Source organism: Natrix helvetica (genome assembly GCF_964273705.1).
Source record: "Natrix helvetica genome assembly, chromosome: Z".
Taxonomy (NCBI): domain Eukaryota; kingdom Metazoa; phylum Chordata; class Lepidosauria; order Squamata; family Natricidae; genus Natrix; species Natrix helvetica.
The window spans coordinates 62,215,230-62,237,486 of record NC_138554.1 but is presented as its reverse complement, the minus strand read 5'-3'; the positions used below and the strand labels follow the sequence as shown (position 1 = coordinate 62,237,486).

The 22,257-nt window shown below is 34.9% G+C and overlaps 2 protein-coding genes across 4 annotated transcripts in view; one reads left to right on the top strand and one right to left on the bottom strand.

The window, feature by feature from the left end:
* LOC309402092 (zona pellucida-binding protein 1-like) overlaps positions 1 to 10,842 on the top strand; it is a 36,681-nt gene extending 25,839 nt beyond the window's left edge. For all 3 annotated transcript variants that reach the window (XM_081971623.1, XM_081971622.1, XM_081971621.1), the window contains 5 exons: positions 639 to 715; positions 1,260 to 1,434; positions 2,710 to 2,871; positions 6,261 to 6,333; positions 9,612 to 10,842. In XM_081971623.1, the coding sequence (XP_081827749.1) occupies positions 639 to 715; positions 1,260 to 1,434; positions 2,710 to 2,871; positions 6,261 to 6,333; positions 9,612 to 10,005 (881 nt within the window). In that variant the 3' untranslated portion in view covers positions 10,006 to 10,842. The remainder of the gene's footprint in view (positions 1 to 638; positions 716 to 1,259; positions 1,435 to 2,709; positions 2,872 to 6,260; positions 6,334 to 9,611) is intronic.
* Positions 10,843 to 10,899: 57 nt separating this feature from the next.
* Positions 10,900 to 22,257, bottom strand: part of RECK (reversion inducing cysteine rich protein with kazal motifs) — a 103,486-nt gene continuing 92,128 nt past the window's right edge. The window contains exons 18-21 of the mRNA XM_081971609.1: positions 21,706 to 21,916; positions 20,594 to 20,667; positions 15,438 to 15,593; positions 10,900 to 13,238 (exon numbers count right to left, since the gene is read on the bottom strand). Coding sequence (XP_081827735.1) covers positions 13,023 to 13,238; positions 15,438 to 15,593; positions 20,594 to 20,667; positions 21,706 to 21,916 — 657 coding nt within the window. The 3' untranslated portion in view covers positions 10,900 to 13,022. The remainder of the gene's footprint in view (positions 13,239 to 15,437; positions 15,594 to 20,593; positions 20,668 to 21,705; positions 21,917 to 22,257) is intronic.

Here is a 22,257-nt window from a genome sequence, read left to right as displayed (position 1 = left end):
ATGAGCAACTATTCTCCAAATCAGCCCAGGCAGAAAATTCTGGTCCCAATTGCCATCATAAGTCAAGGAATAACTGAATCTAAAAATACATTGTTTTTTCAGTTGACATATCAGATAAATATGATCAACATTCAGTTGACTTTTGTTTATAGTTCAGGGAGCATATTGTATTCTGAGAGTGCAAAACCATGAGCTTTTGCCACTACCAAAATTCTCTTTCTCCTTGGTAACTCCCCATTTCTCTATTCCTCATAGCCCTCCCAAAAATTGCTATTGCATTGGGTTCCCCAACTGTACAGCTGTATTAGCTAGAAAGAAAACATTGATTAAATCTCTACTATTATTTTATATGCAAGGAAGAGGGTTTTTTTAAAAAAAAATCTACTCTCTAAAATAGAGCTAAATCCTGAATAGATTTAAATTGTGTGCTAGTTTTTGTTGTTAATCAATAATTTTAAAAAAACAATACCCGAGTAACTAACTTTGAAGTATATCTTTTCATAGATCACCATTGCCACCTGATAATGCAGATTGATTTTATATGTGGTAACATTACTGTATTCTGATACATGAAATTATTACATTAAGATATGATCTAAAATCATCTGCAAAAATGTAATTCTTTTTCATTTTTGCAGTGTTTCCTCTTGTGCTAGGTAGAGGAGATTATTGTCAAAATTCTCATTGTGAACATTCCAAAAGCAGCATAAGAAAGGTAAGGTAGAATTATTCTAAAAGATTTAAAAACTATCATATTTGGGAATAGTATGCTTCAAGACATGAGTCTGTCCCCCTCAAAAAAATAATAATCATGTAAATCTACAATATCAATACATTTTTCTTAATATTAAGGTCTGCCTTAATATCAGACTTTGCTACCCACAGATCTCATCAACTTTTAGTGCATCATTGTTTACAAATTTGTGAATCATTTTATATACTGGAACTTTTGTTTCATTGATGGTTCAGAATTTTCTAGAATGGCTGGATAGGACTGTCTCCCCCCCCCCCTACACACACACACACACACACACACACACACACACACACACCAAGAAAACTTAATACATTCTGAGGATATTGCAACCAGTTCATACCCGGAATGCAGTTTGCATATGACTAATTATTGTTTGTATGGAAACTATGATTTATGATGTTAGCTAGCAAAAAGGATTATCTGGCATTATGTTCTATATATAATCCATCTTGGGAGCCAATTGACAATCAAATATTAATGCAATCATCTTTTTAAATTGTAGGCATATGTCAAAATCAAGCAATTCTTTGAAGTGCTAAACACAGATTCTTTTCCTGGTGATCTTTTAAGTTATGTTCCTGGTACTCTGTCTGGTGTTAAAATAGATCATTGCAAACCAGGGTTTGGGAAAAATACAAGTACCATGAACAACAATACAATATGTCCAGGATGCTGTGGTGAGTTTCCAGGGTTTGGTGTAGAATTATATATAGAGAAGTTTAAAAGGGAAGGAAAAAGATAACTTGTTAATGGCAAATTAACAACTAGCCTCCCGTCTGGTAGCTGCATTTTGCATCTGGGACTTCAAATACACTGTTTATTTGAACAAAGGCTAGGAAGAGAGCAAAAGGTTTGGCAAGAAAATCTAGGTGCATAATGCTGATAAAAATTACAAGAAATGACAAGTTACAGGATTAATGATGTGTTTACAAACTAATAGTTTTTATTAATCCTTACATTAAAGCTAGTTTATGAGCAGAAAGCAAGCATATTTTAGTATATAATTCAAATTACATTCACATCTTTGATTATTGTGTTATATACAGGTTATGAATATTAAACAAAAATTATAGTGATATTGAGACAAGCCCATATCATGAGTATATATGCCCTTACCTATTTTACATTTCAATATAATGATTGATACAAGTAGTTCTTGACTAATAACCAACTTAGCCACTGTTCAGTTACAGACCCTCAAAAGCAATTGGCAACCTGGTTTCAATGTTTTGACGTCACCTCCCACCAGTCTTTTGGATGCTCAATAGCTGGTCCACATTTATGGCCATTTGATGGAATGGAATGGAATAGAATAGAATAGAGCAGAGCAGAGCAGAGCAGAGCAAAGCATAGCATAGCATAGCATAGCATAGAATTATTTATTGGCCAAGTGTGATTGGACACACAAGGAATTTGTCTCTGATACATAAATGCTCGGTATACATACAAGCAATGTGATAAATCATGGTTATAGTTATAATACAACCATCATAAATCATAAGATACAACACTCAGTGATAGCCATAAGATACTAAACAAAAGCAATCAACATAATCATAAGATGCAAACAACATAGTATCATAATACTCTAAAGGAATAGGTAATAGGAATGATAAGGGTAACAGTAATAATAGTAATATAGTCCTGCTACATAGCTTGAAATCCTAGAGCATAAAACAATTTTTGGAACTAGTTGTTTAGCAGAGTAATAGTATGGGGAGGGGGGACTATCTTTGTGTCTATTTGTTTTGGTGTGCAATGCCCTATATTATAACATCATCTTGAGAGAAGTTGAAACAGTTTATGTCCAGAATGTGAGGGGTCTGTACTATAGATACTTTCACAGCCCTCTTTCTGACTCATGCAGTATACATGTCCTCAATGGAAGGCAGGTATATAAATTATAATTTGTTATATGCTATATAATTTTGTTTTTGTTTTTAATGGAATAGTGACATGTCCACCAGGTAGATTCAGTGCAAAATATGGAACAAACTGTATTTTGTGTCCTGCTGGATCTTATAATGGAAAATATGGCCAGGTGGCTTGTGAAAATTGTCCAAAACACCAAAGCAGCGATGGAAAAGGTGCAGTCACAGAAAAAAAATGCCATAGTAAGTTACCAAATATTTAAAAAGTACACATATATAGTCATTGTGCTTTAAACACACACACACACACACCACCTATTTTTGGTCGAGATGTGGACCTGGTTACAATTTCCCACTATTCTCATCACTATATTTATATAATTATACATCCTTACATCCCCCCCATTTGTGATTCTGTCTTTAAATCTCAATAATTTCCCATTGTAAGTATATTTCATGTTCCCTCTACATTTTTCCATATCTTGGATTAGATTACCCTTAATTCTCTATAAATGGCAATCCTTATTGTTCAATGTTCATTACAATTCCTTTAATCTATTATATAGAATAGCAAGTGGTACACATTTCACTTTGTTTATCATCTTAAAGGTTCTATATATGTCCATGTTTCATATATTTTAACCCATGCTTAATTGTCCTTCTATTGTTATATTCAATCAATTATCAACTCAGTTTAATTATCATGTTAAAAAGTGAGTTACAAACCTCTGCTTTACAATCTCCCCATATCAGTTTCATATTTGTCCATATTCCATATATTTTAACCTTTATTTAATTATCTTTCCATTATCATATTCAATCAGTTAGCAACTCCATTTTATTGTCATATTTAGGAATAAACCCTTTATCTTAGCTTTATATTTTCCCATATAACAATTTCTAGTTGTCTGATTTTTTTCCTAGTAAGTCTTTTGTCCCACTTCTATTCCTGCCTTTTCCCTTTTCTTTGTTTTGACACGTCCACCCTCTTCAATTTTCCCCACTCCACAGTCAAAAATATCTTTTATATTTCTCTTTGTTGGGGCATAACCTCCTACTTCAATTTTCCTTATGCCACTGTCAACCTCCGAAACATTTTTTGTCTGCTTTTTTATTCCCTTTTGTTGAGACACATTCCCTTTACCATTTTCTCCATACCACTGCCAAGCCCAATGGAGTTTCTTGTCTGCTTTTTATTTCCCACCGTTTCTACCTCTTCATTATCTTTCGCCCATTCTTCTTTCCCTTCTTCTTTAAATACCTGTTTCTCTGGGTTCAGAATTCTATTTAGGCTTGATTTTAATCACTTTAATGATTTATGCAGACTTTTTATAATTTCACGTAGTTTTTCTAATTCCCAGATTTCCATGATATCCAGTTCCAAAGTTATAGTTAGTTATACAGTTCTTCTTTCAGAGTTCTGGTCCACCTTAAATTTATCTACTTCAGCTGCTGTGGGGAAGAATGACAGGAACCAGCTTGGTCTTTTGTTCTTCCTTAATGTCCAGTTCCAAAATTACAGTTAGTTATACAGATCTTATTTTGAGGTTCTGGTCCACCTTAAATTTAGCTAATTCAATTAATATAAAAACGGAAGAGAAGCTGGAGCCATCTTGATCTTTTGCAGAAAAAAAGAAGAAAAAGCTCATAATTTCCCAGTTCTTGATTTTGTTATTATTTTTCCCCTTGCTACCTTCCACATCCGGTTGGGTATAGCTGCTCAAAATATATTAATTGGAACAAACTTGCAAACAGCCAGACCGGGGTATATTTCCCTTCGCCTCATGCTTTTCCAAATTCTGATTTATGGCAGTTGGTTAATTAAAACTTCCTGCACAGTCAAGATTAGGTTATCAGTTATCAGTGAGAAGATAGTGCTTTTTTCTTGATATTTCTCCCTTGTTGCACTTCATCTCTCATTAATTGGAGTTGCTTCAGATATATTAGTTGGAAGAAGTTCAGACAAAGTAAATCCTTCGGAATGTTTGGTTTCTATTTCAAATCCAAAACCAAATTTAGAGTTTGTATTTGAGTGGGTTTGTCATGTCTCTGCTTTTTCCCTTTCTGTCTGAATTGTTTCAAACAAATAACTTTTGGGAGGGCTAGTGTTTCAACCCTCCATTTTCCCTTTTTCTTTCTTTCCTTTTGCCAAAATCCAGATCTGTCTATTAATATTATTTGTACTATCAAGATTTCTTGCCTTTTCCAAGTTTTGATTTAAATGAATCTTCTTACCGATCTTTCATCTCATCTCCTGCACCTTTCATTGCGTCTCCTGTTAAGTTGCTTTGGCTTAAAAGCCCCCCCCCCCCTATTCAGCTGGAGAACTTCTGGTCGAATCGCAAATCTTCCAGTTTTTAAGGTTTTCAATATTTTTTAATTTGAATGCATATATTTAACTTTATTTATGTATTACGATAATCCCAATTACAACATTTGGATAAAGCTTGTTGCTGTTTTAATCTTGTGCCAGTTTTATATCTAAAATTCTTTCAATTCTCCAAATCTCTGCCATAAGCATAAACCTGCTTTAGGTAAAACTTTCTTCTTTGCAGAAATCTCAATTCCTTATAAAATGGTTTCCACCTTAAAAAAAGAACTGTGGGTGTGGGATTGATATACCGTGTATTTCTTTAAAATTTAACTGTTGGTCTCTTCTCTTAATCTCCTAATTTCTCTTACTGGTACATTAAGCAGTAGTTCCTCGTTCCCTTTTCTAGTCCTTTATAATTGTTTTGACTTATTAAAATAATCCCTTGTAATATGAAATTAAAATTTCATATATATTTATAGTATTAGTTTATAATGTAAAGTATTAATCATTTACAATATGCAATCTAGTATGTTTTGAGAAAAAGACATGTGTATAATTTTAATTATTTTTAAAAAAGTTACTTACCCATTGGATATGTTGATATCTCAATCAGGATATCTAAAGATGCATAAACATTGTTAAGATAGCAAAATCAGGTATCTTACAGCAGGTACAGAAGTACAATATTTTTAAGATAATTAAAATAATGTAGATGCAGAAAGTTTTTTCATGAACTGGAATTTCTGCACATCTGCTTTTTTTTGTACTATCTTCCAAATTATGTTGACAAATTTTGCTTTGTTTTATTTTACTGTCCAGATTATTTGCAAAGCACTCTAGAAGTACTGATGACTTAATAATTTAGTTGTATCCTACCTTTATTATTTTTATAAATAATTCAAGGCAACTAACATATCCAACACACCACCGGTTTTCCCCGCATCAACAACCCTGTGAGGTGACTTTGGCTGAGTGTGTGACTAACCCAAAGTTACCCAGATAGGTTATTATGGCTAAGGTAGACTTGAACTTGTTTCCTGCTTGCTAGTCTGGTGCCTTAATCATTAGACCAAACTGGCTCAGTTCATTATCTAATATCAATATCTTGATCAAGATCTTGAATATCAAGATCAATATCTTCCTCCTTTAATTACTGCTTCAGAGAATTCTGCAGTTTAGCTGAGTAGCATTCCTGATGCTGATCACTGAATGTTTTCACATAATCTAAGATTCTAAGTTGTCTCTGAGATTCCTTTGACAAGTTTGAATTTGCATTAATAAAATAGGACTTATAATGTTTTTTGTTTCTGTTTTTCAGAAATTCTACCAATGTGGATGGCCTTTTTAATCTCTTCCACAGCAACTAGTATTTTTCTTGGGACAACATGGATGTAAGTAACTTATTCTATTTTGAATGTTGATAAACATCTTAAATGTTATTTATCAATATAACCTCTGCATCCCCTCATTTTAACCGCTGAAGAAAGCCAGCTTTGTTGAATTGAATTTGGTAAATTGAATTCAGTAAATGCAAACCATGAAACTATGTAAAAGCAGTTAGCAATTTTCTATTTAATTCCCACGTTTAGAATTTTATACCATTTCATCATCCACAGTTTAAGAACATTTACATAGCAAGCCGAGTGATACAATGTTTCCTATTACAGGTAGTCCTAATGACCAAAGTTTCTGTTATTAAGCAAGACATTTGTTAAGTGAAATTTTGCCTCATTTTACAGCCTTTCTTGCAACAGTTGTTAAATGAGTCATTCCAGTTGCTCAATTGTTAACATGGTTGTTAAGTGAATCTGGCATTCCCATTGACTGCTTGTTCAGAAATTGCAAAATGTGATCACATGATCCAGGGGAAATGCAACTGTCATAAATATGAGTCAGTTGCCAAGCAACTGAATTTTGATCATGTGACCATGGGGGATCCTGCAATGATAGATAGCAAGTGTGAAAAATTGCTGTAAGTCACTTTTTTCCTAGTTGCCATGTAGTGGCTGCAGTGCTTTTGGGCTGGAATTGATAGGATTAGTTGAGATAGGCAGTGTCATCTTTGTGGTGCAAATTGCCTACTTGTGCTCCTAATACCTCATAGATTTCATCAAACTTTATCAAACCCAGGGTATCAATATGAAAACTTATATACGTACTCTGTATTCTGGAAGTATTTTGGGATACAAATGTGATACACAATAATAAATCTAACTTATCTTCATATAAGGAGTACAAATGAAAGCTTGATAATGTTGATGGATCTTATAGTTAAAAATAAAAAATAAGTATCCAACTTAATACTGATTATTACCTCTATGACTATATGTCCATGTTTTACTCATGAATTTTGCCATGCTGTAAGAATACAAATGGTAAAAATAAAAATAGAAACGCCCAGCTAACTCAAGAAAAGTAGTTCTGTGCAAGTGCAAAAACCCTTATTTGACTGAATTGTTTGACTGTTGCTTAGAAGCTTCTCTTTGGATATCTTGACTAAACTTAATTAAAGTAAAATAATCCACTGAATCTCTGTACAATTGCAATCAGTATCTTTATTCATAAATTGGCTATACAGCAACATTTATACCAAAGTGTTACCTACAGTTGATTTCATCATTCAATCTAATTTTCTTGGTTGACAGTTTTATATAACACATTAAGCTAAAAGGTGGCTGGCTGGCTTGTGGTTCAGTTTGAAGATAACTATATAGGTGGTTTATCTATTTTCTGTATTTATTTTGTCTTATTTCATTCTGTTTCATATGTACATACATACATACATATACATATAAAACATATAGACAGAAAATATTATTAAAGACAAAACAGACCATTGAATAGTATCAAGGTATGGAGCAAATAGGTTTCACTGAAAATCATTGGAAGTTTTTAAAAATAGACTGGACAATGATTTGGCTTGTATGGCATAAAATTTCTGCCTTGAGCAAGAGTTTGACTAGAAGATCTCTAAAGTGCTTTCTAGTCCTATGATTCTAAGTAAGTGGAGATATAACTATGGGACAACTGGTGCCTCATTTTCACTGCCATTGCAAAATAATTGCTATTTTTTATAGAAACTTTTAAGTTTGAAAAAGTAAAATAATATAACAAGTTTCACTTCTTCCAAGTTACTAGATAAGCAAGGCTACGTTACAGACATTACAAATGCCTCTACAGATACTACAGAAAAATAACAGTTGACAGTTTTAGTACTGCTTGGGCAAACACATTTCTCAATCTGAGAATACTTCATCTGAGTGTCAAGGACAAAATAGCCCAGAAAAAAAGCTATTTTTAATTTGGGAAATATAAAATGGAAGAGTAGGCTGCTTCCCCAAATCCCTTTGTTACCCAATACCCATATCCTGCTTCCCTGTGACAAGTTGCTTGCTTCCATCTTGAATTCAATATCATTAGTCTATTAAGTGGTATGAATAAATCATTGACAAAGCATCTAAACAACTGTTGAACTTCAATCAGAAGAAATGCTAGGGGATGAGCAAATCAATATGCCATCTTATTCAGAATTATGTGTAAAATTTAAAATCACCATTATATCTGATATTCCTGATCTTTATTTCTCATTTGAATCAATAGCTAGAATGATTCTGGGGGATACGTCCAATGATGCAATGGATAGGCATCTTTTTTATTAATACAGACTTTGTCAGTTCTTCCTTAACAATAAGATGTAACCTCTTTATCCAGTCTAGAAAGAAGGAGAAATTTCCTGACAGTTAAAACAATAAATCAGTGGAATGGCCTGCCATTCAGAAGTTGTAAGCGCTCCATCACTGGACGTTTTAAAGAGAAGATTGGATTGAAGTGGTATAGGGTCTCTTGCTTAAGCCGAGGGTTAAACTAGAAGATCTTCAAGGTCCCTTCCAATTCTGTTATTCTATATTTTGTCCCCTGCCCTTTTTAAAAGTAAATATTTAAAGTGAAAAACATTTAAAGTGAATATATTAACAAACAAGAAATAGAAAAAGATAAAAAGAATAATATACAAAGAAATAAGAAAGCATTTTATATATTTCTTTTTAGTTTTCCAATGTATCATTAATTCCTTAAACATAACTGAATATATAATTTCAAATGTTTAAAAATCACTGTTAAGTTCTAAACAAAGAATAAATACCAGTAACTATGATTAAAATAATATAAATCATTAAATGTATATGCTACAATAATGATGCCCATATTGCTTAGTCTATTTGGGTTTGAAAATCCTACAAATTGAAATATTGCCAATATTTTGGATGTGATACAGATTCCTGTGTTAAACTTTCCAAATTAAATTAAATCCTGTATCAGATTTACTTATGAAATGCAAATTTATTCTAAGTACTGAAGCATACTCCCACAATTTGGTTAGCTGTTCTTCCAATGTAGGAAGAATGACAATCAAATGCTTGTCTAGTAAAAAAAAAAAGTTATAATATCCCTGAAGCTCACAAAACTATCTTTGTGAGGGAATAGGGTTCACACAATAATGCCAAACTACAATTTTACAAATATTAAGTGTTAACAGGTTCTAACCTATATTTCAGTACATTGTTTTTATCTTTCTGTCTAATCCCAAATCAAATTATATGGCATGGTTTTGTATGACTAATTCATCAATTTTCATTTATAATTCTAACTTTTTTCTATATAATTCTTACAGGATCATAATCAATTGCTGCAAAAAAACAATAGCAGCTCAATATATAAAAGAAGCAGAATCTCAGGTTAAGAGGAGATTGCAAGCATTTGCAAACATTGCCAGTGATACAGAAATTCAAGAACAAAGAAATAAACTAAGTCCAATAAAACAACAAAGAAATAAGATTAGCTTTTTAGAAGAAGAATCTATAGGATTACTAAGCAATGATGAAAGAACAGAAGCATCCACAGATCGTGCAAGTCTATCTCCTGATCAAATAGGACCAGGGGAATTTGAAATTAATTTTGGAGAGAAGTCATCAATCACTTTGGAAAACAACAGTAATTTCTTTACAAATGCTCCGGAACACACCCAGCATAACTTAATTAATATAATGAAGCATAAGCAATCTTAGCTGCTGTGATATCAGCCAGTAGCAGGATTCTGTTTAAAAAGTACTTCAAAATGAATTATGTTACTTTAAAAGTGCCAAATTAAAACTTTGAACATATATTTAAAAGTGGCAAATTAACTAGATTAGATATTAAATTGTTATGGGTTTTTTTTAATAAGAAATTCTCCAATCAAAATCTGAACTAAGGTTTTCTTTAAGCCCTATGGAAAAAAGAAGTGGCATACAAATGAAATTATAATGTGTGATGTCTTATGTACTGTGAATTAAATCTGATGAGAAACTGAAAAATATCAAATTTATTCATTCTAAACATTAAGTAGAAGCAATGTGTTTTGCAGCATAAAATACTGAAAAGTGTAAGTGCATGGACTCATTCAACTGTATCACCAAACCCAGATGAGGTCAAAGTTAAGCAGGTTTGTCATGTTACAGAACCAGTTGGTGCGTCAACAGAACTAAGAATTTAAATAACACATTTCTGGTTCTGTAACCTGACAAACTTGCTTATCTAATAAGCTTAGAACAGAATCTATTAAATGCTTTTAAAGAAAAAGGTTGCTGTTAGAATATTTTGTCAATTTTAAACATTTCTTATTTTCAAATTATCTCACTGTTTTTCTAACTTACCGAATTATATTGTTCTTATAAATGCAGTTTGTTTCATATATAGAATTTTCAATCTAATGCAGTGAGATTTCTTCACTGCAGCTGCCCAAAATTCAGACATTTCAGAAAGAAAACTGTAACAAAACATAGTTATGTTGCAGCTATGTGCACCCTGAGAATGTGTGACAATATTAGAAAAGATGCATATAATTATTATTCAGTATAACAACAAAACCATCAATATAAAATGTCTCATTTTTATGAAATTACACATTTGTAAATGAGGCATAAAATATAAAAATATTTTATTAAAATAAAATATTTGATAATACATTGCAAAGATTTCTTATTTATAAGAATCAAAATAAGATAATTGCCACAAATTATTGCTAACAGAAATGCTAAGTTTTCATTTTTTAAAATATTTAACAATTTGGCACAGATGGTTCTATCCATACATACTTCAAAATAACTTCTAATAATACTGATAACAAAATATTAGAACAGATCAGATGCACAAAAGGTGTAAAAGTATAATCCAGTAATTATGTAGTAAATCTCTTATTTAGCACCTGAATAGCTTCTGTTTATGATTTGTACAAAAACTTTCCTCTTGGATTTTGTCCTCTGATTTAAAATACACACTTTGCATATAATAGAAGTGTAAATAGTATAAAATCTTTACCTAAGTATCTAATATAATATACAAATACTGCATTATTTAGAGTGACATTCACAAATATTTTAATGCTCCTTATCATTTTCAAAGAAAGTCAGTGTAAACAATATTTTTTATTCAAGCTGCAGCTTTTATATATTTTAAACAAAAGAAAGAAAACTAATTTAAACAAGACTGATAATGGGACAACAGTATTCGGCAAATCTTTCTGTGCACAAATAATTTTACTTCACATTCTTTGCAGAACAAGGCTCATGGCTATATTCTTCATTATGAATTTACTTCCAGGAATATGATTCTAGGATTCTACATGAAAATGTATTCATTTTTGGTACATTTATTTAGTAGAAGTAGCAGCAATATTTTTCATCAAAAACTAATGTTTAAAATGGATATTCTGAATAATATACCTCTAAACCAGGGCAGTGCTATTCCATTGCACTGAGGGGTGCATGTGACATCCAGCTGTACCTTTTGCACCCCTTCTGCAAAGTAATATAAAAATAATTTTTAACCTTTTAAAATATGTTTCAACTGTGAAAATTATACACAAAATACATACGTATGGAAACATCTATTTCATCTTCAAAGAAAATGAAAACAATTATTTTAATCCAACCTTGCTTCTTCAATAAGCTGTTGGTATATTCAAAGAGTTCACATACCCAAAACTATGACCTGGACTAATCTTTATTATATATAGATCATTTGACCTATGTGCATGGGTAAAAAATAGAAATTGTCATGGACATATAGACTATGGTATTCTTGCATAGCACAGAGCAAAACATACTTCCATAATATGTGGAAAGCATATATTATTTGGCATCTATGTTTTTAATTTTTCTGTCGCAGTTCTAATTCTGCTTAATAACATTCTTTGGATAAGCTAGGTTTAGAATAATTATATAAGGCAGGAGGGGTGGTGGTAAAAATGCAACTGAGCATGTGCTTAATAAAAAAGTAATGCTTCACAAAAAATTGCCTGTCTTATACTGACATTTGGGTGCTGAGGTGCAGTTTAAGGCTTTTGACAGAAGAAAACTGAAAAATATATGCTAGAGTTATATCTGTTAATGAGTGTAAATATACACTCATTTAATATGCCCTATTAATATTGTGAGTTTAAAATATCCAACTGTATTTAATAATTTATTGATTTAATTTATAGTTTGCTTTGCCACTAAAATTATATTTATTACGGCATCTAATGATCAAACATGGTTAAAACATTAAAATTATAATTTTAAAAAATAATTGAACACTCCCATATGAAATTACAAGACCCACAATAACAGCAAGCTATCTGACTAAAAGTTATTTTCCATTTACAGAGAGGCCTGAAGCCAGTTTAACTTCCCTTGCCAGGACATTCAAAAACCTTACAGTAGATATTTCCGTACAAGCCTGACTGGCTTGGCTAAAAGAAATGACTATGCATACAGAAGCAGCACAGTGACATTTTATGTTAACTTCATCATTGAAAAATGTTGTTATATTCAGGACTTGTTTATATTGTACGGCACTGTTTACTTGCTATTTTACAGTATATTAAAAATTAAGTTAATGCCAAATAATAATCCAATTTTGCAATTAAAATGCCACAGTTGGAATTATGTGAAGCAATCCTTGTGGGCCTACAAGTTGGTCCATAGACTATGACATTGTTACTTCACTAGATTTGAATGTCTTTCGCAAAATAAATACTAAAGTTTACTTGCACATATTTTTACTATGTATTACACTTGATAGCTAAAAAAAATAGCACAAGGTTCCAAAAGACCAAATAGTCTGCTAATATAACTTGACTCCGGGAAGAAGACATCTTGAATGAAACTTCCACCTGGGCTGCAATAAGCGCTGAGAGAGGTACATGGGATGCTAAAGCAGGACTGTCGGAGTTGATCAGTGATTCTATCTTTTCTGCTTCTTTATTGCATGCTTCAATCTAGGAAAACAATACTGAATTTAGTGAATAGGAAAAAGAAGGGCATTACAGAAAATATGCAACTTTTGGCTTTATTGTCTAATCTTTTAGAGTGCTTCTTTCATGTAACAGGAAATAAGATGAAAATTATCTTTTTATAAATTCAGTAAGAAAGATTTCCCTTCCCTCTGCCTTTTAGTGGCTCAGTTTGCAAGCCTTTTTGATCAGATCAGCTTGTCAGCCCTTGGGTCGCCAGCCACGCCAGGGCTGCAATTCAGGCAAAAAAAGAGCTGCCAGCTAGGATGCATGTCTATACCTGCCGAAGGCCACACCTACCGAAAGCTGCACAGCTGAGCCGAGCAGAGGGTGTAAAGGCTGCAGGCCTCCTGCCAAGCTGCAGGGAAGGCCGGTACATCCCTGAAAAGCCTGCCGCATCTATGGAGCCTCCAGAAGGTCAGCTGGGCCATGGGCTTTGTAAATAGCTGGTATGCAGCAGAACAGATGGGCAGTGGAGAGTGTGCAGACACAGGGAGCCTGGCATGCCAGAAACAAGCAGGGCATGCCGGATGGAAAGCTCTGCAGCTGCAAAGACGCTGGCAAAGTGGCGGCCCATGAGGGGTGGGAATTATATGGGGTGGGGCCTAGTGGGTAGAACTGCAAGGGTAGGGTAGAAGGGGTGTAGAGTTAAACCACATTAGAACTGATTGTTTTCCTTATTGTTGGTCACTCTGTGTAGGGTTTCCAGGTTGCCAGATAAAAAAAGTACCAATTAACTTTATTGCCTACATTTCTTTGCTAAATGCCAGAATGTGACAGAAAGTCAGTGCTACTGTAGTTTAACTCTCCACCCCTTAAACTTCCCCTACCACACGGTTCCACCCGCTGGGCCCTGCCCCATATAATTCCCACCATCTGTTCTGCCACACACCAGCTATTGACAAAACCCGCAGCTCAGCTGCCCTTCTGAGGCTCTGTAGATGCAGCAGGCTTTTCGGGGATGTGCCTGCCCTCCCCGCAGCTTGGCAGGGGGCCCGCAGCTTTTACGCCCTCTGCTTGGCTCAGCTGTGCTAAACTCCAGAACATGGCACAGCTACTCATCAGGCAAATAACTGATTCTCTGTGCATTCTGAATTGTCACTGATAGTTACAAAATAGCCATTTTTTAAAACATCCCAGCTGCAGCAAAATACACATTTCCTTTCCTCCCTCCCTCCACTGGAATGCAAAAAAAAAAGTTAACATCTGTAATGGTATAATTGGAGTAGACACAATGGGAGGATTAACTCATTTTTAGGTCTATTATCCAGATTCCTATATGAGGAGAAATGTGGGGGGGAAAGTCCATAGAAACTCCATTTATATAGGCTATTCTATGATTTTATTTCAATTTTGGTAAGAAGTACCTAGATTATGGTTGATCAGATTAGGTTCCAAATATTAAGTTATTTGTGCAATGAAGCACAGATTATATTCTGCAGTATTCCTTACCTTCAAAGAGAGTATCATTCCAAAATTATTTATAAAGCATTTTATATTTATAGTCATACTTTTATATTTTTGTTTCTATTTTGTATCAGGTCTTTTCCAAAGAAGAAGCAAGGAATATATTTTTCTTCTTTTGATTTTCTCCTTCTCTTTGGCATATTTATTAGATCTTCTCATGCTTATTAAAGAAGTAATTAATTCAAGGAAATTCAATTAAATCATCACTCAAGCCATTATGGAGAAATTCTAAAAAGATTCATATTTTTGTAAGACTTCAGATCTTATTACTGATGAAGTTTGGAGATTTCTGAAATAACTTTTGATTCATTATAGGAAACACTTAGGACATTTCAATTGGCATGTTTTATTCAATCCCTTATTCAAATATGTGATTATTAATAATATGTTTTTTCTCTTTTTTACATTTATGTTATGTTACTTGTAAAGTATATCTTGTTTATTTCATTTTAATTTGGCTTTAGAATCTCTTATGCTATATTGGAAATGTGAAAGATCTAAAATAATTACAGTAAGTAGATTCATGAAAACACAAATAAATCAGAAATATATTTTTGATATATTTTTAGTACAAGTTTGTTTTTTCCATTATCTGAAGAAAATCAAACAATATTATTGGGTCTCAGTAATAATTTTGAAGTCTTGGAGAATTTAGGCGGTGATCTGATTTACTTATTTTTTTTAGTAAAATTAAATGTAAAAAAATTAAAATATTACCTGAAGAGGTTTAGGATTCTGATCAACAGGAATGATAAGAATAATAAGTTCAGATTCTATGCTGAAATATCCAAACACATCACACTGTGGTACAGAAACATGAAGACGGATCTTTTGAAGTATTTCAAGGACTGTGATTGGCTTTTGGTTGGTTATCTAGAAAACCCCCACACAAATATTTCAAAATTTATAACGTTTTACAAAATTGTGTTTCTCCAGTATCCCTAATATAATAATACAGTGCGTATATTTTATAGCAGGTACATTACTTTCTGTAAAATAGATAGCCTCATAAAATAACACGAGCATATTTGAACTTTGTCTATGCTTTTGGTATAGTTGACCAACAGTGCAAAATATGACTGGAATTGTCTTTACCATTAGCAGAGAATGTTACATAACAGTTAAGTACATAGCCCATCCCTTTCTTATTTATATGAAAAGCCTCACTTGGTCAAAGCTATGATGAAATTCATAGTCCCATCAGAAGACAATTGTGATTCATGTGTGAGGGGCACAAACATGGGTTTTGTAACTTGATAATTAAAATAGTTACTTTATTTTAGTTTAACTTATTTCTCTCTTTTATGAGGATTTATCAAACCACGATGGATTGGAATGTAGGAAAACTGTTTATCCTGTCACTGTATGGATTGAGTGATAACTTCTAATTCCTAAACTGAAAAGATAAACTACAGATGAATGGGTGGATATTATTTCCTGATAAGAAAAAGTTTTTAGTGCAAAACTGGCATATGGTATGTCTCTTCGTGAAATTCAAACAACCTTTGTAGTTGATTAACTGTGCAAAGGAGGTTACTTTTATCCTGTCCAATCAACTTTCCTCTTGCATTTTCTTTGTTGTGTTAGCTATAAAAGGGAATGTAAGTTGGATCTCAAGGTTCTCCTTTTCATAGGGAGATCCCACTTTATCCAGGTATTAGTTATCAGCTAAGTGCATCAGGAACCTATTTAATCTCTCATTTGCTGCAGAGTTTTTTATAAAGTTGATGTCAGGGTAGCTAAAGTCCCCCACTACTAGTGTGTTTCCTGCACTCTTCACCTGATTAGCAAAGAATTCATTTATTTTCTCTACTTAGTTGGGTGCATCTGGTACATACCTATAGAAATACACTATATTGCCAAAAGTATTCGCTCACCCATCCACAGTATCATTCCTTTTTCCTCTATAACAGATTACCGGAATTGAAAGGGACCTTTCAGTCTTCTAGTCCAACCCTTGCTCAAGCAAGAGGCCCTATACTACTAACAATTGGCTGTCCAATTTCTTCTTAAAAACCTTCAGCGATGGAGCACTCACAACATCGAGAGGCAAGCCATTCTACTAATTTATTGTTCTCATTGACAGGGAATTTCTCCTTAATTCTAGATTGGATCTCTCTTTGAAAAGTTTCCAACCATTACTTCTTATTCTGTTCTCAGGTGTTTTGGAGAATAGATCGACCCCCTCTTCTCTGTGCGGGGGTCAAACAAGGAAGACTGCTTTCATAACCCCCTCAATACTCCCCTTCATTAACCTAGACATACTTAAATCCCACAATCATTCATTGTATGCTTTAGCTTCCAATCCCCTAATTATTTTTGTTGTTCTTTTCTGCACTCTTTCTAGCGTTTCAACATCTTTTTATACAGTGGTGACCAAAACTGGATGCAGTATTCCAAGTGTGGTCTCACCAGTGCAGTATAAAAAGGTATTCATGTGACCTTTCCTGTTTGCTCATAGTCTCTTGATATTGTTCTTGGCTCTGTGTTGTATCATTAATCTCAATATGAAACATGGGAAAGCGATAATTGGATTGGTTTGGTTTGGTTTTATTGGATTTATATGCCGCCTTCTCCCAAAGGACTCAGGGCGGCGTACAACATAAAAATACATATGACAAAAGTTAAAAAAGATTAAATAGGAAATCCAATAACCTTCAATTGACAATTTACATTAAATTTAGGATTAAATTAAAATTGACAATTTAAAATTCATAATTTATTTTATTCTATTCAGGCCAGGCCGGCTTGCTGAAAAGCCACCTTTTTAGTGTGCGCTGGAAGGACCGGAGGTCGGGGATTATGTGAAGCTCTGGGGGGCAGCTCATTCCAAAGGGAAGGCGTTCCCACAGAGAAGGTTCTCCCCCTGGGGGTCACCAGCCGACATTGCCTGGCCGACAGCACCCTGAGGAGGCCAACTCTGTGAGATCGTACTGGACAATGGGAGGCTACCGATGGCAGTAGGCGGTCTCACAAGTACCTGGGCCTAAGCCATGGAGCACTTTAAAGATCATAATTAACACCTTGAATCGTACCCAGAAAACAACCGGCAACCAGTGCAGGTCGCCTAAAGGTTGTAACATAGGAGCACCTAGGTACCCCCATGACAACCCGCGCAGCTGCATTCTGGACCAGCTGGAGCCTCCGGGTGCTCTTCAGAGAGCATTACAGTAGTCCAGGCGAAAAAGGACAAGGGTGTTAGTGACTGTGCACAGGACATCCCGATCCAGGAAGGGTGCAACTGGTGTACTAGGCGGACCTGGTATAAGGCCCCCCCGGTCACGGCCGTAAGATGTTCTTCTTAACTAAGCTGCGTATCCAGGAGGACTCCCAGATTGCGGGCCCTCTCTGAGGGGGCTAAAATTTATCTCCCAATCATCAAAGATGGGACAAGATGCACAAATCGGGATGACAGGAACCACAGCCACTAAGTCTTGGAGGGATTAAGCTTGAGCCTGTTCGTCCCCACCCAGATCCGCACAGCCTCCAGGCACCAGAACATCACGTCAAGGGCATCGTTGGGGTGGTTTGGGGTAGAGATGAAAAGTTGGGTATCATCAGCGTATTGATGATACCTTACCCCGAAATCACGGATGATCTCACCCGTGCTGCTCAACCCGATGTTGAGCAGGAGGGGTGAGAGAATCAACCCCTGGGGCACCCCACAAGTGAGGCATCTCGGGGTCGATCTCTGCCCTCCAGTCAACACGAACTGCGATCGATCCGAGAGATAGGAGGAGAACCACCACAAAATGGTGCCCCCCACTCCCAACCCCCCGAATCGTCGCAATAGGATACCATGGTCGATGGTATCGAAAGCCGCCAAGAGGTCTAATAACACTGGGACAGAGGAACAACCCCTGTCCCGGGCCCGCCAGAGATCATCAACCAACGCAACCAATGCCGTCTGCTGTACCCGGGCCTGAAACCCGACTGAAACGGATCCAGGTAGGCAGCTTCATCCAGGTACTGGGAAGTTGACGTGCTACCGCACACTCAACAACCTTTGCTATAAAGTAATAATTAGTGGGTTTGATTATTTTGGTAAGCCTCTCTGTCACATCTTTGATCCTTGCACCTGGGAGACAACATACTTCCTTTGATAAATTATCTGGTCAACAAATTGCTGATTCTCTTCCTCTGAGAAATGAATTGTCAATCACCAACACATGCTTTTTTTTTCCTTTGGAAAGTCTGAGCTATTTTTCTTTCTGTCATTGAAACATTTGATGATTTGTAATTTTTTTCAGCTGTCTTAATTCTCCATGAATTCAGGAGAGATTGTGCCACCACAAGCCCTACTGAGCCAGTTGAGAAAGAAGACATGGCCACCACAAAAGAAACAAACCTGAAACCCTTAGCAAAGAAGCAACTAGACTGGTTAGTGAGTTAAATAAAAGTAATATTTTATACTTCTCTCTTGCCAAGTGCAAATACTCTTCAGTTCTTCCATGCTAGCACACACACACACACAGTTCCTGTCATTTATTTTCTCCATAGCAACTGAATGTGTGTGTTTGTGTATCAACAGAGAGGTCAATTCAAGGTGGCAAAAATATCAAATATTATTGTCATCTATTTTCCTCACAGCAAAAGAGAAACAAACTTATGAAGTGGGTTGGGCTGACAGAGTGATCAGCCAAAGTCACACAGTTGATTCTTGCCAAAAGGAGAATTAGAATTCTCTTGGTATCGTTTTAACTGTAAAATCAAATAAAGGATAATAAAGAGCAACTAAAGCTGCCTGAATCTGGATAGCCACAAATAACTCTGCGAGTTATGGTAACAGAGGAAGATTGACTTAACACCCATTCATTCGGCAACAAACAAAGTTGCAGTAGTGTTGAACGAATACTACTTACACTTGAATGCTACTTATATATCAAGTTATAGTTGTTACAGGGACATATGATCAATATTTGAATACTTAGCAGACTGCCTTCAGGAGTTGTGGGTGCTCCAACACTTGTGGCTGTTAAGAAGAAACTGGACAGCCATTTGTCTGAAATGGTAAAGGGCTGGGATGGCAAACCTGTGGCATATGTGCCACAGTGGCACGCGGAGTCATTTGTCAGGGCACGCAACACGAGGTATTGCCCTGTCAGCTGACTTTGGCCTTCTTTTGAAACCATTTTTCACCCTCCCCAGACTCCAGAGGTTTTATAGGAGCCTGGAGAGGGTGAAAACAGCCTCCCTTGCCCCCCACAGAGTGCAAAAAACCGGCCTCTTGGGCAAACTGGAACTTCGAGAACTGACTTCTGGTTTGCTCGTAGGGCCGGTTTTAGCCCTCTGGAGCCTTCAGAGGTCTTCCGGAGGCTTCCCTGAAGGCTCTTCCCTGAAGGGCAAAAAATGACCCAAAAGCAAACAGGAAGTCACTTCTGGTTTTCCCATAGGGCCATTTTTTTGCGCTCCTGAGGCTTCAGGGAAGGTCCTGAAGATAATTCAATCTAAATTCAGGTGGAAGGATGGTAGGTGGCCATAGAAAAGGCACATGTCCTGGGATCTACCAGATTTAAGTCCTTAGCCATTTGCAGCATGCCTTCTCTGTGAGATCTGATGGAGAAGGCTGATGTACCTGGGAAGAGGTGGTATCCTAGATGTATGTATATAGTCACTTGTTCAGTGTAATTATATTTATTTTAGATCACAGCTACTAATTACAGCCCAGCAAAAATTACCACAATTTATGCCACGTGAGCTTGTCTTATATCACTACAAGGAAGATCATTTACTATCCAGTAAATGATGGATTGTTTTCCATTCCTATCCCCCCATTTGCAACTATAAATTCTATTGAATATCTGCAAGTCCAGAATAGATGGCCATCCCCAATACTTTAACTTTTCAATTAAAAAAAGACTGTTTTTACTTACCCTGGCAAAAGTATCCAATTTTTCTTTGTCATATAAGACCCTCAATATTCCTGCATACAAAGGACAACAAGCTCCTGCACAATAAAAAGACAGCAAGCACACAAAGACAAATTGAAATGTATTTTTAAAAAACCCTTTCTAATAATGTATGATAGTTAAAAAACCTAGAGAAATATAATAACATATTTCATCTTCACTGAGCAACACACTACTTAACTAAGCCCTTTTAATTAATATTAGAATTATTAACCTCCAAGCTTTCATGTTCCTGATTCATTCTCTATAATCTCATATACTTTTCCTCCACAATGAATTTGTTTACAATTACTTTTTAGTATACCTTTATTTAGGAACATATACCAATATAGAACATTAGCATCTCATCAAGAGAAAATTGAAGTCCAAAATAGAGGGAGGGTAGACAGTGAAAATTGTCCAAGAATAAATTTACAGTTGACATATGCACTACTGGAGTTACAAACAAATAATCTATTCTTCACTGTGGCCTTTGAGATTCACACTGATAATAGAAGTAATCAGCTAAATGTCTGGGGGAAAAATAATATTAATAAGCAACCAAAAGGAGGACATAATTTAAGGAGCATCCTTTTAACATGGAACATCATAATATTTAATGAAAACTGAATTCATGGACCAATTCATTGCAGATTTGCTTATGATTGGGAGGGAGACTTAATACAACACACTACTGAAGTTGCCATTGCTCAAATAGGAGGAGAAACAATGGAGACAGATAGTATTCAAATATATGGCTGAAACAACTGACTGAGAAATATTGAGCAAAGATCAGTTTATCCTTGTTTGGGCAAAATGTCTATCACTGATACAAATCTCCAAATTCCAGAATATATAATTTCCAACTGGCTGGTAGGCTTTAAGGCGAAATGAGCGAAAGCTCAGTTCAGGAATTGCAACAAAGATACTACAAAGACCCAAAATCCCCTCAGTGTGAATCTAGAGACCATAATGAAGGATCAGTTCATTTTATGTATGCAAAAGTCAAAAATTGTATCATTTTCCAAGATGATCCCAAGCAATATTTTCTGTGCATAATTCAAATGTCGATCAAATATTAATGTCAGAATTTTCACCTGGTGGGATAACTGGCTTGTATCCTGTTGCTGAAAGATGGGAACATGTAACAGATACACAGTCTCCTTGATAACTGTAGCCAGAAAGGACTCCTACAGCTTGACAAAGTCCATTGTAATCAACAGCCACACGATCAGAAAAAGCAGCACAGATGTTGCTATAAGTTTCCCCATTATGGCCACATACAAAATCTACTGATTTGCAAAAGGACTGAAATAAATAAATAAATTTCAGCAGAGAAATTTGGAATTATTTCCAAAATCAGAAGACAATATAATTTCCCAAGTTATATGCAAAGAGAGTAATGATTTTTTGTGTTTACATTATCCAACATCCTGTAAAACAGAGATAAACATACAAGAGAAAAAAAATCCAATTTTAAGTTACAATATAAAAGAGAAGAGAAACTCATAGTTTCCTTTTTATTTTTAAAAAAAGGTATTTATTTAATTTATTAAAATGATATGCTACCCATTTTGTTCTAACACAACTCTGGGCAGTTTACAACTCTGAACAATAAATATAACATTAAAATTATATTAGATATTGAA